Below are 15,486 nucleotides of genomic sequence, written 5' to 3'. Positions count from 1 at the left end.
AATGTTTAAGGTTTGACTTAATTACACTTAGTATACCAAATTACCAATTCTATACCATAGTGTATTTTAAGGGTACAATTAATGCAGCGTATATCCCTCCTTAATTCAAGGTACCGTATATCCTACCCCTCCCACGTTTCTCTCTCCCAAACCCTCACCCTCACCCACGTTTTGAGCCTCTGGGAAGACCTGATAACATAATTCTTTGGTACTTATGTTCCCTCATAATGTCGCAACATTATGAGGTATTAGTGGCTGCGAAATGAAGTAATCCATTTTCTTCTTGTAAACAGGCAAAAGGAAGTTGGAATTGCATACCTCTTCTGAGATGATGGGCCCTCACATTTCTCTGGATGTTTTATATGTTTGAGATACTTAGTGATACTGCAGTATTAGTGGCTGCGAAACAAAGTAAAATGTAACATCAAAGCTTCTTTTGTTCCCTTTTTCCATTAGTTGGCAATAGCCAATAGGTATGGCAGGGCTAGTTCGGTAAAGTACGTACCTAACAGAAATTTGCAGAAAACGATATCAAGTAACTGGTCGAGCTTAATGATCTTCAAAAATAAATTAGGTAATTCGTATCTTCAAAATGGATTTCGAAAAGAATAATGAATGGCATACGTGTCTAATTTCTTTACGCGATCAAGTAATTAGTGTAGAAGTTTTAGTCGTTTTTGATTTGTGAAAACAGAAAACAAAGCATCTACAATCAGAATACAAATAATCTACAATTTATCTACAAAATATCTACAAACTGGGTACATTGAATTTTAATATCCCAATTCCCATTCAATTGTAGTTTAATTGGGATTTTCGACATAATTGCATTTTTTGCAGAATATTTGTAGAAGTTTTAGTCGTTTTTGATTTGTGAAAACAGAAAACAAAGCATCTACAATTAGAATACAAATAATCTATAATTTATCTACAAAATATCTACAAACTGGGTACATTGAATCTTTATATCCCAATTCTCATTCAATTGTAGCATAATTGGGATTTTTGACATAATTGCATTTTTTCAGAAGATTTGTAGAAGTTTTAGCTGTTTTTATTTGTGAAAACAGAAAATAAAGCATCTACAATCAGAATACAATTTATCTACAATTTCTGCAATATGTCTTCTTCTTCTTCTTCTTCTTCTTCGAGTTTCAATCTGAAATTCAGTCAAAACCAAGTCTAATCTTCACCAAAACCCCTCAAAATTGAGATATAAACTCCAAACCATATTCACGATTATTTTCAACAACACCCAATCCAAACAAATAATGATTTTTGAAAACCCAAATTTGAATTCAAAGCTTTCAAGCTTTTTAATGGCTGTCAATGGTGGAATTGCTGCTCTCTTTTCATTTGCTTTGTATTACTGAAATTTGCGATTGAGAAATAGAGAGAGATGTAGAGAGAATGTCGACGAACTGAGTTTTTGCAGAACTGATTTCTACAATTTGATTCGAATTTGTTGACGATTTTGTCTTTTTTGATTTGTGGCTTAAGGAAAATATCGAAGAACAGAGTTTTTGCAGAAAAGAGTCTATGTAATTTGATTTTAAATTGAAGATATAGGATTTGCGTTTCAAATTTGATTTGAAGGTCGCTAAATCAATTAGAATATTCTGTTCCTGATTTGTAGCGTGATCACGCCCAACTATGCCTTCTAGAAAAGAACTCTGCGGACGTTGCAAATATAACCCGAGTATTACGCCCAGGGTCGAATCCACAGAGAGTTAACCTATCAACCGCTATCTTCAAACCCACCAAGTATTCAGCACCAGCTTCTCAAACATTCAAAATTCTCAGTTGAGTGTTCTTTAACAACTAGCTTGCAAGTAACTAAATGGTTGTAACTAATTTAATAAGGTTGTAAACAATTATGAGGAAAAGCTAAGGCAATGATTTCCCCTATTGATGGAATTCCTTCTGTTTATGCTCATACAAATTTACCCACACATCTCTATCAATCATGAACGCTAATCTTACCGCAAATCTCTCCCGAGTAATCACAGTAATCTACTATTGCACTCTCCCGAGATACACTAACTTGCTTTATTTAATCACAATTCAATTTAGATTGCACCCAAGGCTTCGTTATTCCTAATCCCGCCTTTAAACCCGCAATTATAGATTCCTCTAATAATCTAGGAGTGGTGTTGTTCAACAATATCCTAAATATGCACTCTTTTCCAAGTTATGCACACTAAATAGGTACAGCTAATTGAGGATCCTGTCAATTAACTACAACGAACACGAAGTTGAACAAATAAAGATTAAACTTGCAATTTGTATTCACATAAACAAGAAGTTCATCACCCAATAGGTTCCATCAAAGCCTTAGACAAGGAATTTAGCTACTCATAGATATGGGAGAATAAACTACGCTTGAATTCATCATAAAAATCAAAAGAAAGGAAGAAAGATGTTTAGAGTACTTGCTCACAATGGTTTTCCTTGCTAAGAAACCTAAAAAATCAATACATGCCTCTCTTGGGCGAAGTCTAGCGTTTTAAATAGGGTTTAGGTCTAAAAATCCCGTGTTTTACACTTAAGTCCCCGAAGTTCATTGTGCCCACCGCGGTCAAACGCCCTCGCGGAATCTTCAACCTTCAGAGACTGCCTTCCATCGCGGTTTCACCGCGGTCGCGGTAGAACCGCGGTGGAACTTGTACCCGGGCATTTTGGCCTGTTTTGAATGGGTTACTTGGGAAATTCAACAATTAGCCTCTTTTCATCAATAGTTGACTCCAAAACCGCTCCTTAGCCTTCCTTACACCTATATCACCTGCAAATCATGTAAAGCACTAATAAGAGCATTTTGTTGTCATTTTCCACATTAAAAGTTCACAAGAAGGTGATTATTTGGTGCGTGATTATAGTCAAATTCACCTATTATCATAGCGCGCCTAATTAGGAAGGAATCAGCTCCTAATAATTAGTATTTAATGAATGGTATAATAATTGTAGAAAAACTGTGAACATGGCGGGTAAATATGAAACTATGCACATTTTTGATAATAAGGTTTCATATATGGTATAGGAAGGAAAAAGTCTCTTTATGGATGCTTGAGAGAAGTATTTTGTTTTCTATTTGAGAAAAGAGATCAAGTTTACAACGAACTAATTAAAGAAATAAGAATACCAAAACTTTTAGAATAAAAGATTAATTTTTCTTTGGCACTATTGTAGTCGCTGCATGAGTTCTATACTAAGGAATGTCCTTGTGATATTCCAGTTCATGCAATTGCACACTGGCATTTCAAAATTCTCTAGGTGAGAAATGTCGTTTCACTCAAAAATAACATTGTCTTGCAGTTAAACATTTTATTTGAAATTTTGATGGTTAGAAACAATCGTTTAGTTGTAAAAATTATACTATAATTCTTGATGGTAATTTTGGATGCTCCATTTTGTAAATACAAGACAGAAATAGCGGGAGTTTAGTCCACCTGACTGTCTTTTTTAAGTACAAGTAGCACCAAATGTTATTTAGATGTCTTTCAAAATTTCAGAAAAAATCAAATGTATTACTTTCTCCGTTTCAATTTATTAGGCCTTTAAATAATATTTGGTTGAAGTCGGAGAAAAATATTAAAGTTGGGAGTAGAAAAAAATATTTGGAAGTCTCTTTCTTTAAGGTGTGTAGCTCATACATGTTAAAAAAAATCATTTAGAGAAATTAAAATACAAGACCCATATATGTATCTCTCTCTCTCTCTCCCTTCCACCTAACGGAAATTAACGGATCAAATCGCAACTTCATTTTCTGATTATGATCTTCTTTGCATCTCTTCATCTTTAGTCTTCATTAACGTTTTGTTTAATTGCATTCTTTAACATGCATGACGTTTGATCCCTATTGATCTTTTCTTTGTGGATCAATAAGGCTTACATTCTGCAAATCTTGTGCATAAAATGGGAATTCTTCATTCAGATTCAATGTGAAATTCCATCAGCAAGTTATGATTTTTACTATTACAAATTGTTTGACACGTTCCATTTTATGCATTTTTTACCAATTTCAAGAATTTAAATTCCTTATACTATTAAAAGATTTTGAACGTTAATGTGATATTTCAAGAATTTTTAGCCTTGCCTTTATGACTGAATTAACAAGATAATGCCAAATAGACCATTGAAAAAACATGTTATATAGAGATGGTGGAGAGTGATTTGAGTAAAGAGAATATTGAGGAGAGTAGTAGAAGTGACAACTTATGGAGTAAAGATTCAGGTTCAGGTTGTCATAGGGACCCTTCTTTTTCAGGTTGGTTTGATGAAAATGGCACTCTTCATTCAGCTCAATTAGTCAATAGACATAATATTGGTGTAGAGGAATTTGATTTTGTATCTATAGGCACAGAGACAAACCAAAGTAGTAGTAATTTTAAGCATAGAATGAGGGGTGGTGGTGATTTTGGTAGTAACTCTGTAGGGAGTGGAGAAGATAGGTATGTTCCATTTGATGTAGAGAATGGTTCCTCGAGTCATCGAGGATCTGTCGATGATGGTGATGGTGATGATGGCGATGATGATGACGATCACTCAGTCTTCTCGGATTACCATGACACGCCACAGTCAAATTCAAAGAATGCTGCTATTTCAGAAGTTGATATGTTGAAGACATTTTTCTTCATACTTGTATGGTATAGCGTCAGTTTGTTCTTGACATTGTAAGTACTGAATTTCATTGATTCTTGTTTTTTTCTCATTGATGTGTATTCAAATGTCAAATATTTTAGTCATGTTTATACATTTACTTTAGGTCCTGTGCACTCTAGGAGTCTCTTAGCCCTTTTAGAAATTCTTATGCCAGTAGGAAATATAGAGAACTTCTAGTACTTATAACTTTTATTTTTATTTTGTAAAATGTGGCCGGAGATGAATTTAAATAGGGAACATGACCAGCGAGGATTCATATAGCCGACGCTAACTTGTTTGGGACTGAAGCGTAGTTGTAGTTGAATTTGTATATTGAAGCTTCAAGGATGTTTTTGTTCGTCTCATATATTGACTTGTGGAATAGGTACAATAAAACTCTTCTCGGTGATCATCTAGGGAAGTTCCCTGCTCCTTTACTGATGAACACTGTCCACTTTGCAATGCAAGCCGTTTTGTCCAAGGCCATTACTGGCTTCTGGTCCCATAGATTTCAACCTACAGTAATGATGTCTTGGAGAGACTATTCTTTGAGAGGTAACTTTATGATAGCAATGCCCTTTTACTTTAAAGTATATTACTGCATGATTTGTAAGTATTAATATCATGGATTCAGAGGCGGATCCAGAATTTACATTTTATTGGTTCAACTTTTAAGATTTTCAGTATTGAACTCATTATAATGCTAAAGTTATGGGTTCAGATCTAATACTTGTTGAGATTTTCAGGAGATATGTGTAAAATATGTTTATATATTTACAAAATGTAACAAAGACGATAGTAGGATTTATTAATGGGCTAGAAATGATCCTTCCATATTTCTTTATGTCTAGTTTCTGCATTTTATGAGTTTACAGCTTCAATAATCTAAAAGCTAATTGGCTTGCCGCAGCTTGTGACTTAGTTGACCCATATGTTACACTTACTATCTTATAACTGATATATCGACAATGGTTTTTAATGAACTGATTCTGTACATAAAATGGGATGGCCTATGCCTTTTGCAGTTGTACCGACAGCTCTCACAACGGCAATGGATGTCAACCTCAGCAATGCATCCCTTGTTTTCATCTCTGTCACATTTGCCACTATGGTGTGTAACTCTTTCTCCTCAATTTGTTTTTATCAGACTTTTCCTGTCAATGCTGACAGACTGCAAATTTCATCAAAAAAGTTGAGCTTTAAGGAAGCATGCTAGTGAAACTCACAACCATAATGTTCATTGTAATCTCTAGAAATTTGCATGTATATACTTTGAAAGTTTAATTATCCACTAGCTAGTGAGAGTCGCAAATCTCTGCAACTAAAGTAATTGTGATTGTCAAAGACTTCAAGGGGAGGGGTAATAACCGTCTACTACCAATTAGAATAATGCATTTATTACTTCTGTTTTCTCCTTCCTTTACTCGGATAAAAATTCTGGACTCCTAAAGCCAATTTATGTCATTGCAGTGTAAATCTGCATCTCCCATCTTTCTCCTGTTCTTCGCGTTTGCTTTCAGGTACTACTTTATTCAGTGATCTCTTTTGTTTAATAGTGCTTCTTTGGGGGGTGGTTGGGGCGAGAAGAATCTGTATTTCTGGTTAATCTTTTACGCTGTGTGATAGATGTATATCCAACGATATTATTTGTCAACATAATAGTCGGAAAGTATCTCTGCAACAATTATCTTTGATGAATATGATACATTTGACTGGGGCTCTTATCTAACCTGCATATATTTTGTCTGATGCCCTTGCTTTTGACGTCAACTATTTTTGGAAGGTTGGAGTCTCCAAGTTTAAAGCTGATGGGGATCATCTTGATCATTTCTGTTGGGATACTATTAACAGGTATTTGACACTTACTTGCATGTAGTTGTCTGCATATGTTTTTGTAGTATTAATTCCATTACCGCATATAAATATTAATGATCTTCATCTTTATCTGTCATTCTTACCCGCATATAAATATTAATGATCTTCGTCTTTATCTGTCATTATTAAATCAAATCAATAAACTTCACTTGTGCACTGGTAAAAAGATTTACTTTTTAGTACAATATTTCTTGTTTGTAATCTTGTGATGATCATTCTTATTTCTGTTTGTTTAGTCTCATAATTTTTTCTTCTTTCCATGGTACATTCTCATTTCATTTAGAGGGTTAGTTGAAAGTATGTCAACGCAAAAACAGTAGCCGTCATGAGAAAGTTAAGATGGATACTTAATTTAAATATAACTAAAGGAACTTGAGCTGATGAGGGAAGTGATGAGAGCTAAGTTGCTCGGCGTCTGACACGGGTGCGGATCTAGAGGTCGGATCCTTCGAGATGTAAATTCTAAAATTCGGGGATACTGATCCTAGTAGAGATACGGGTGCGAGGATCCGGCTAAAAACAATTCAAAAATATAAAAATATCTCTAAATTATGAGAAATTTTGTGGAATACTTATGTATAGCTTGTAAAGTGTGGATTTCTTTTTTATTCTCAAGTTGTAGATAAGTAAAGGTTGATTTCCTAGATAGGGTATGCTATTTTCTTTAAATTTACCCTAGTTTGGTTCTGATTTCGGGAGTCAAATTATTTCTCGTCTCGAATTTTTCCGTCCGTCGTGGTCAAAGTACCCAAAATTGTTTGACCAGATCCGGTACGGATCCCATACCCACACCCATACTAGTGTCGTGTTGACATGGGTGGACACCTAAACTGCCATGTCGGAGCAACTTAGGATGAGAGTACCGCCTACAGAAGATAGTCAAGGAAGAAAAGGATTATATAATTTTCAATTTTTTCCGAAATGCCTCAAAGGTGCAGATTTCGGTCGCAACACCTTAGCATCCATTGATTTTTCGACTAATTAAAAGAGGTCGGAAATCGGTTGCTTTTCCTCAAATTCCAACCGATGTCGGTCGGTTTTGTTGGACGAAATCGGGCAGATTTCTAGTAGTGAATACTACAGTCAAAAGTAGATAGAACTGTGACAACTGAGATCGAGCAAGGTTATTTTAACTTTTAAGAGATGTAGCAACTTAAGGTTTTAACCATGAGTATTTTGATTGCTGTAAATATATTTAGAGAGGCAGTCCGGTGCATGAAGCATCCCGCGTTCACATAGGGAGCGGGAAAAGGCCGCAGACTAAGGGTTGTGATGTAGGCGGTCTACCCTGATACAAGCATCAGTGGCTGATTCCACACCTCGAACCCGTAACCTATAAGTCACAAGGAGACAACTTTACCGTTGCTGTAGATATATTTACATCTAGACAAAGGAGTAGTTGTAGCTGAACTCAACTGATCATTGCATAAGGTGTTGTTCTTTTGACAACTATCATTATCAATTTTTATAGACTTAGGTAATTTTCTTACACGAGTGTTTCACTAACTGTCACCTTGTGGATAATGTGTTGTCTGTTAAATTGGATCTGTTTGATAGACAAGTCTGACCTTTATTCTCTGATAATGCAGTTGCAAAGGAGACAGAATTTCAATTTTTGGGATTCGTCTTTGTTATGCTTGCTGCAGTTATGTCTGGGTTTCGCTGGACTATGACTCAGATTCTTCTGCAGGTAGGATTTTATGACATTCGTTTCATTGTTATCAGTGATTTCTCTTTCATTGTTTTCTCAATTGAATATCTGCTTACTTTGTGTATTTTGTGTTTGTTCTCCTATCTCCCATATCCAACTGATCGTACTGGCATAAAACTGGCATAAAGAAAGAAGTCTATGGTAAGGACAATTAATAACTTCAACCAATCTTCAACATTCTGAATTAATTGATAGTTGTGAATAAATTGTGTATGACATGCATGCTTTGGTTATTTCTAGGTCTAAGAAATCCACTCACACTAATGAGCTATGTTACGCCAGTAATGGCTCTTTCAACTGCTGTGCTGTCCCTTATTTTTGATCCGTGGTATGAATTCGGAAGCACCAAATACTTTGACAGCTCATGGCATATAGCTAGAAGTTGTTTGCTGATGCTCTTTGGTGGAACTTTGGCTTTCTTTATGGTATGTATGTGTCTAAGGTGACCGGTGTCAGTTCAATTTATTGCGGATTTCCTGTTTCATTTTTCCTCTTTTTTCTGGAGAAAATGATGCCTTCTAATAGTGATTAACTCTTTTTCCTTCGTACCTGGCAATATGTTAACTGCAGGTGTTGACGGAATATATTCTTGTGTCTATCACAAGTGCAGTAACAGTAACAATAGCGGGAGTTGTAAAGGAGGCGGTCACTATCTTGGTATGAACTATAAACTAAGTTATTTTTTGAATAAAACTATTGAAACTAACTAACAATAGATAAAAGCGAACACAAGGAATGTACTGATGATGGAACTTTCCTATATCCTATAATACTGATATTTTGACATAGAAGGATCTCTTTATTGCTTGAACTGTGATTCTCGTACCATATTCTTGAGAAGTTTTATATCAAAATGGAGATAACGAGTACTTGTTTACCTTTGGTCTGTCCGCTTGTTCGTAACAATTTGTTAGAATATCTATTGCCAGAAAAGGTTGTAACTTGTAATTTGTAAATACTTGGTGAATCAAGATTACTAATTACAATAATTCTTTTGTGTCCTTTGAATGGTCACTTAGCACTGACATCCTTACTTTCTTCCTTTTGTTTTGTGTTGTTAACTGCGCGCATTTGGGAGTTGGGGAGGGGATAGAAAGATTGTCTATATCAATGCTCATTTTTAGTATGAGAACATATGTTAGAAAGGAAACATGATAGAGAGCTAAGTTGCTCGGACACGGGTGCGGGTGTCCGACATAGGTGTGGATCTAGAGGTCGAATCCTTCGAGATGTAATTTCTAAGATCCGGGGATAAAGATCCTAGTATAGATACGGGTGCGGGGATCCGTCTAAAAATAATTCAAAAAAATAAAAATATCTCTAAATTTTGAGAAATTTTGTGGAATACTTACGTATAGCTTGTAAAATGTGGATTTTTTTTATTCTCAAGTCGTAGATAAGTAAAGGATTGATTTCCTAGGTAGGTATGCTATTTTCTTCAAATTTACTCTAGTTTTGGTTCTGATCTCGGGAATCAAATTGCATCCCGTCTCGAATTCTTCCGTCCGTCGTGATCAAGATACCCAAAATTGTTTGACCAGATCCAGTATGGATCTCATACCCACACCCATACGAGTATCGTGTTGACACGGGTGCGGAACCTAAACTGCCGTGTCGGAGCAACTTAGATAGAGAGTTCGAGTTGTATACTTATCCTAACAAGAGAGGAACTTTAGCATATGTCGCTTGCAAGTTGCAATACACAAATCAGACCATATAACAGACTAAGCATGTTGTGAATTTGGAGGTGTTCGTATTGATTAAGGAATCATTTGGAAGTGTACACACTATAAGCGAGGGGCATTTGTATATAGTAATGGAAGTGATATCAATGCAAGTTTATTCACTTTGAGCGCTGTTTTTTTGCTTTAGTTTCGTTGTTCCTTGAGCTGAGGGTCTACCGGAAACAAGCTCTCTATCTTCATAAGGTAGGGGTAAGGTACCCAGACTATGCCACTTGTGGGATTACACTGGATTTGTTGTTGCTGTTGTTGTTGTTGTTGTTGTTGTTGAGCCCTGTTTATAGCTGGTCGACTTCTTTTACTTCAGTAATGAGTTGTATTCAATAAATGTAAAGATTCTGTGGTTTCTGGAGTCCATGTTTTCTAGAATTTCTGAAACTAGCTGGTAATTGTTACGTCTGCTGCCTGTTCAGGTTGCTGTATTTTACTTCCACGATGAGTTTACCTGGATGAAAGGGCTAGGTCTCATGACCATAATGTTTGGTGTCAGTTTGTTTAACTGGTACAAGTAAGTGACACCAATAAGTTATTTTTGTGATTATTACTGGCTCTTTGCTGACGTTAAAACTAGATTAGTATTTAGTTCTTTCTTAAACTATCAACTACAGAATATGTATACATTTTGTTTTATATTCTCAATACCTGATCGGCTGATCCTCAGTTAGTATATGTCTACCAGTAACCATGACTCTTTCATTTCTGCAAGTTTCTCCTGTGGTTGATATTTTAAATGATATGAAGTTTTCTAGATTGTAAGTCTAATTTTGTGATGGTTTGATACTTATTTGGACCATTTGGGAACAAAATCCTGACTGTGGCCTCTGGCCAGCTTTATAAATGTGCCATACAACCTTTCTGGACCATTCATAAGGATATGAATATTCTTATCTAGAAATCTATGTCATGTTAATTTAGTCATAATCAGTAAATAAAGGATATAACAGAATTTGTATATCAACGTCTCTCCGTTATTATTTTTCTTATAACCTTTAAAAATACTATTGATCATTCTAGCAGTTTAATCCTTAATCAATAGAACTATATTTTTTGACGTTTGTGCATATTAGTTGGGCAGTGTTTTCTTTTGTTCAGTTCAACTGAACTTATCTGGCATAAGTGCTAGTTTCTAATTAAGTATTTCCGCCATGAGGACAGGTCATCAGTTAAAAGAAAGCACATTGACATATGTGTACTTAAGCTATTAGTTCAATTAAAATTGTTGATACTGGCCCATTTTTAATATTGCAAATGGGACTTTGGTAGCCATTAATTTGAAGCATACTGATGTTAACTTGACAAAAGTGATTGTTCCTTGGCTATGTGTTCATAGTTGGTAAATGGTTTTGATTAGATATTCCTTTCTTGAAAACATTTAGTTACTTGACCAAATGATGATAATGTTGGAGACCTGAAGTACTTATATGTCTATGGACTAAAATTGCTAGGTGCCTCTCTCATCTTCTTCACTAGATTACTTTTGTGATCCAGAGAAATGTTTTTTTTTTTTTTTTTTTTTGCTTTCTGCTACTGTAGAACTTTTGAATTGTTGAGATGGTGGTACGCCATGTAATGAAGTCGTTTTACACTTTCGCTCCTTAGGTATGACAAATTACAAAGAGGTAGCACAGGTGAAGATGAAATGCCTGGATCACCCTTAGGAAATGGAGCTGCTAAGTATGTTATACTTGAAGAAATGGAAGATCAAGATCACGGTCGTCCTTGAAATTTTCATATGACATTATCTGCATTGACGAGTGTAGCAAGCTTCTGATCTGATGAAGTCTTGAAATAACTAAATATGGGCAATTGGAGGTTATCACTATCTTCCTCAAAGAGGAACAATTGCCATATATATGTGCAAATGGAACTAAACTCTAAAGTAGAAGCATCTGCGGACGCGTCTTTCTTGGACTTAAACTCATTAAATTAGATGAACTGAAAGTCCCCTTTACTCTCTTGAATAGTTTTGGGATTTCATTTTTTTCTAGCAGCAGATAGTTTGTTTCTTTGTTTAGTTATTAGAAAGTAATGGGATTTTGCTTAAGGTTTCTTGTCATGCTTTTTTAGCATGTAAAATTTGAACTTGCAGCATCAGATTGCTTTGGGTTTTTTTTTCCCATCAATTTAATATCAATTGTTATTCTGGCATGAAAATGAGTGATCTTTTCAAATATCTTTTGTTTTAAGGGAAGAGAAAAATGATCAAAATGTGGTCCTTAATGTGGGGTCCATCCCCATAAATGAAACAAAGAAAAAAGAGGAAATTGTGGGTCCATCCACATAATGAATAAGAAAAAGATTGTGGGGTCCATCCCTATAATGAAGAAGAAAAATATACAAGATGTCAAAATTGGTGATAGGCTATGGGATTTGCAAATCTGCGAAGAGGAAAAAAGTCAAATATAGTAGGCTTCAGAGATAAAAGGAGAGCTTGGCTATCATTTCTACACATCAATCTCAGAGGAAAAATATATTTGAGAGTTAGAAAGAAAGAGTGAGATTTCATTGACAGGGTATAAGAAAATAGTCTGTGAGAAAAATAGAGTGTGAGTGATATTATAGTGAGGTGGGAATATCAAAGAGGGTTATTTCTTTTGAGTGTTGTAGTGGTCTTTGGAGTATTTTACTCGGACCTACAAAGGGTAAAATTTCTTACTATAGTGATATCACTTGCTCCTCTCAGAGCCGTAGTTTTTCCCTTATTCAAAAGGGTTTTCCACATAAAAATCTTGGTGTCATTGTTACTCTTTTATTCTTGTTAATTAGCGTATCTCGGTGCTACGTTATTATTCCGCTTTTATTATCGTGAATATTACTTCTGTAGGAGGTTTATTCCCAACAACTGGTATCAGAGCACAGGTTCTGCTCGTTCACAGAAGTACTATTCACTGTCGGTAGTACTATACTCGATGAAAAATAAAAATATCCGGAGTAAAGTACGAGGTAGAAAAATTTAACGGAGATAGCGGTTTCTCAACATGGCAAAGAAGGATGAGGGATCTGCTCATCCAACAAGGATTACACAAGGTACTAGATGTTGATGCCAAAAAGCCTGATACCATGAAAGCTGAGGATTGGGCTGACTTGGATGAAAGAGTTGCTAGTGTAATCAGGTTGCACTTATCAGATGATGTGGTAAATAATATCATTGATGAAGACACCACATGTGGCATTGGGACAAGGTTGTAAAGCCTATACATGTCCAAAATACTGACAAATAAATTGTACCTGAAGAAGCAACTATACGCCCTACACATGGGTGAAGGTACAAATTTTTGTGTCATTTAAATGTATTTAACAGACTAATCACACAGCTCGCCAACCTCGGAGAGAAAATCGAGGAAGAAGATAAAGCGATCTTGCTATTGAACTCGTTGCCATCTTCGTACGATAATTTGGCAACAACCATCCTGCACGGTAAGACTACCATTGAGTTAAAAGATGTCACATGGGCTCTTTTACTCAATGAGAAGATGAGAAAGAAGCCTGAAAATCAAGGACAGGCTCTCATCACAGAAGGTGGAGACAGGGGTTATCAAAGGAGTTCGAGCAACTATGGTAGATCTGGAGCTCGTGGGAAGTCTAAGAACCGATCCAAATCAAGAGCCAGAAATTGCGACAATTGTGATCAACCAGGTCACTTCAAAAGAGATTGCCCAAATCCATGGAATAGCAAAGGTGAAAGCAGTGGCCAGAAAAATGACGACAACACAACTGCCATGGTGCAAAACAATGATAATGTTGTCCTCTTTATAAATGAGGAAGAAGAATGCATACACTTGTCAGGTCCAGAGTCGGAATGGGTGGTTGATACAACAACATCTTACCATGCCACACCGGTAAGAGATCTTTTTTTGTAGATATGTACCAGGTGATTTCGGCACTGTGAGAATGGGTAACACAAGTTACTCAAAGATTGCGGGGATTGGTGACATTTGGATCAAGACAAATGTCGGATATACATTGGTTCTAAAGGACGTGTGGCATGTATCTGATTTACGGATGACCTTAATCTCGGGAATTGCTTTAGACTGAGATGGGTACGAGAACTATTTTGCAAATCAAAAGTGTAGACTCACCCAGGGATCATTGGTGATTGCAAAGGGAGTTTCTCGTGGCACGTTTTACATGAAAAATGTAGAAATATGCCAAGGTGAATTGAATGCGGCACAAGATGAGATTTCTGCAGATTTGTGGCACAAAAGAATGGGTTACATGAGCGAGAAGAGATTGTAGATTCTTGCCAAGAAATCACTCATTTCTTATGCCAAAGGTACAACAGTAAAACCTTGTGACTACTGTTTATTTCGTAAGCAGCATAGAGTCTCATTTCAGACATCGTCTGAAAGAAAATTGAATATACTTGATTCGGTATATTCTGATGTTTGTGGTCCAATAGAAATTGAATCGATGGGCGGTAACAAATATTTTGTTACTTTTATTGATGATGCTTCACGAAAATTATGGGTTTCTATTTGGAAAACCAAAGATCGAGTATTTCAAGTTTTCCAAAAGTTTCAATGTTATGGTGGAAAAGGAGACGGGTCGATAGCTAAAGCGTCTCCAAAGTGACAATGGAGGTAAGTACACTTCAGGTAATTTGAAGAGTACTGTTCGAGCCATGGGATCAGACATGAAAAGACAGTTCCTGGAACCCCACAGCACAATGGCGTAGCCAAAAGGATGAACCGAACTATTGTGGAGAAGGTGAGAAGCATGCTCAGAATCGCTAAACTGCCTAAGTCATTCTGGGGTGAAGCAGTTCAGACAGCCTGTTGCCTGATCAATAGGAGTCCATCAGTTCCGTTGGAGTTTGACATCCTAGAGAGAGTTTAGACCAACAAGGAAGTGTCCTACTCACATCTAAAATTGTTCGGTTGTAGAGCTTTTGCACATGTACCAAAGGAGCAGAGAATAAAGCAGGATGATAAATCTGTTCCCTGCATATTCATCGGATATGGAGATGCAGAGTTCGGGTATAGATTGTGGGATCCTGTAAAGAAGAAGTTCATTAGAAGCAGATATGTAATCTTCCGAGAAAGTGAAGTTGGAACTGCTGATGATATGTTAGAGAAGGCCAACCTTGTTACCATTCCTTCTTCTTCTAACTATCCCACAAGTGCAGAAAGTACGACCGACGAGGTTGCCGAGCAGGGGGAGCAACCTGATGAGGTTATTGAGCAGGGGGAGCAACTTGATGATGATGTCGAGCAAGGGGATCACCCCACTCAGGGAGAAGAACAACCTCAACCTCTAAGGAGATCGGAGAGGCCAAGGGTAGAGTCATGCAGATACCCTTTCACAGAGTATGTGCTCATCAGTAATGATGGGGAGCCAGAAAGTCTTAAGGAGGTGTTGTCTCATCCAGAAAAGAATCAGTGGATGAAAGCCATGCAAGAAGAGATGAAATCTCTACAGAAAAATGGCACGTACAAGATGGTTGAACTTCCAAAGGATAAAAGACCACTCAAATGCAAATGGGTCTTTAAACTCAAGAAAGATAGAAATGGCAAGCTGGTC

At 36.4% G+C, this 15,486-nt stretch overlaps 1 protein-coding gene across 1 annotated transcript; it reads left to right on the top strand.

Moving 5' to 3' along the window:
• Window positions 3,698-12,076, top strand: LOC109232972 (probable sugar phosphate/phosphate translocator At1g06470). The gene is made up of 11 exons (XM_019398678.1): window positions 3,698-4,670; window positions 5,024-5,193; window positions 5,664-5,749; window positions 6,109-6,158; window positions 6,422-6,489; window positions 8,103-8,203; window positions 8,353-8,365; window positions 8,465-8,649; window positions 8,795-8,881; window positions 10,380-10,474; window positions 11,566-12,076. The coding sequence occupies exons 1-11, from the start codon at window positions 4,156-4,158 to the stop codon at window positions 11,687-11,689; spliced, it is 1,494 nt and encodes a 497-aa protein (XP_019254223.1). The 5' UTR covers window positions 3,698-4,155; the 3' UTR covers window positions 11,690-12,076.

This window comes from Nicotiana attenuata, chromosome 10 (assembly GCF_001879085.1).
Source record: "Nicotiana attenuata strain UT chromosome 10, NIATTr2, whole genome shotgun sequence".
Taxonomy (NCBI): domain Eukaryota; kingdom Viridiplantae; phylum Streptophyta; class Magnoliopsida; order Solanales; family Solanaceae; genus Nicotiana; species Nicotiana attenuata.
This window is presented reverse-complemented; position numbering and strand designations above follow the sequence as displayed.

Coding starts and splice junctions, on each gene's coding strand:
- LOC109232972 (XM_019398678.1), top strand. CDS start 4,156: ATGGTGGAGAGTGATTTGAGTAAAGAGAATATTGAGGAGAGTAGTAGA. Junction 6,490..8,102: donor TGTTGGGATACTATTAACAG/GTATTTGACACT, acceptor CTGATAATGCAG/TTGCAAAGGAGACAGAATTT. Junction 8,882..10,379: donor AGGAGGCGGTCACTATCTTG/GTATGAACTATA, acceptor CTGCCTGTTCAG/GTTGCTGTATTTTACTTCCA.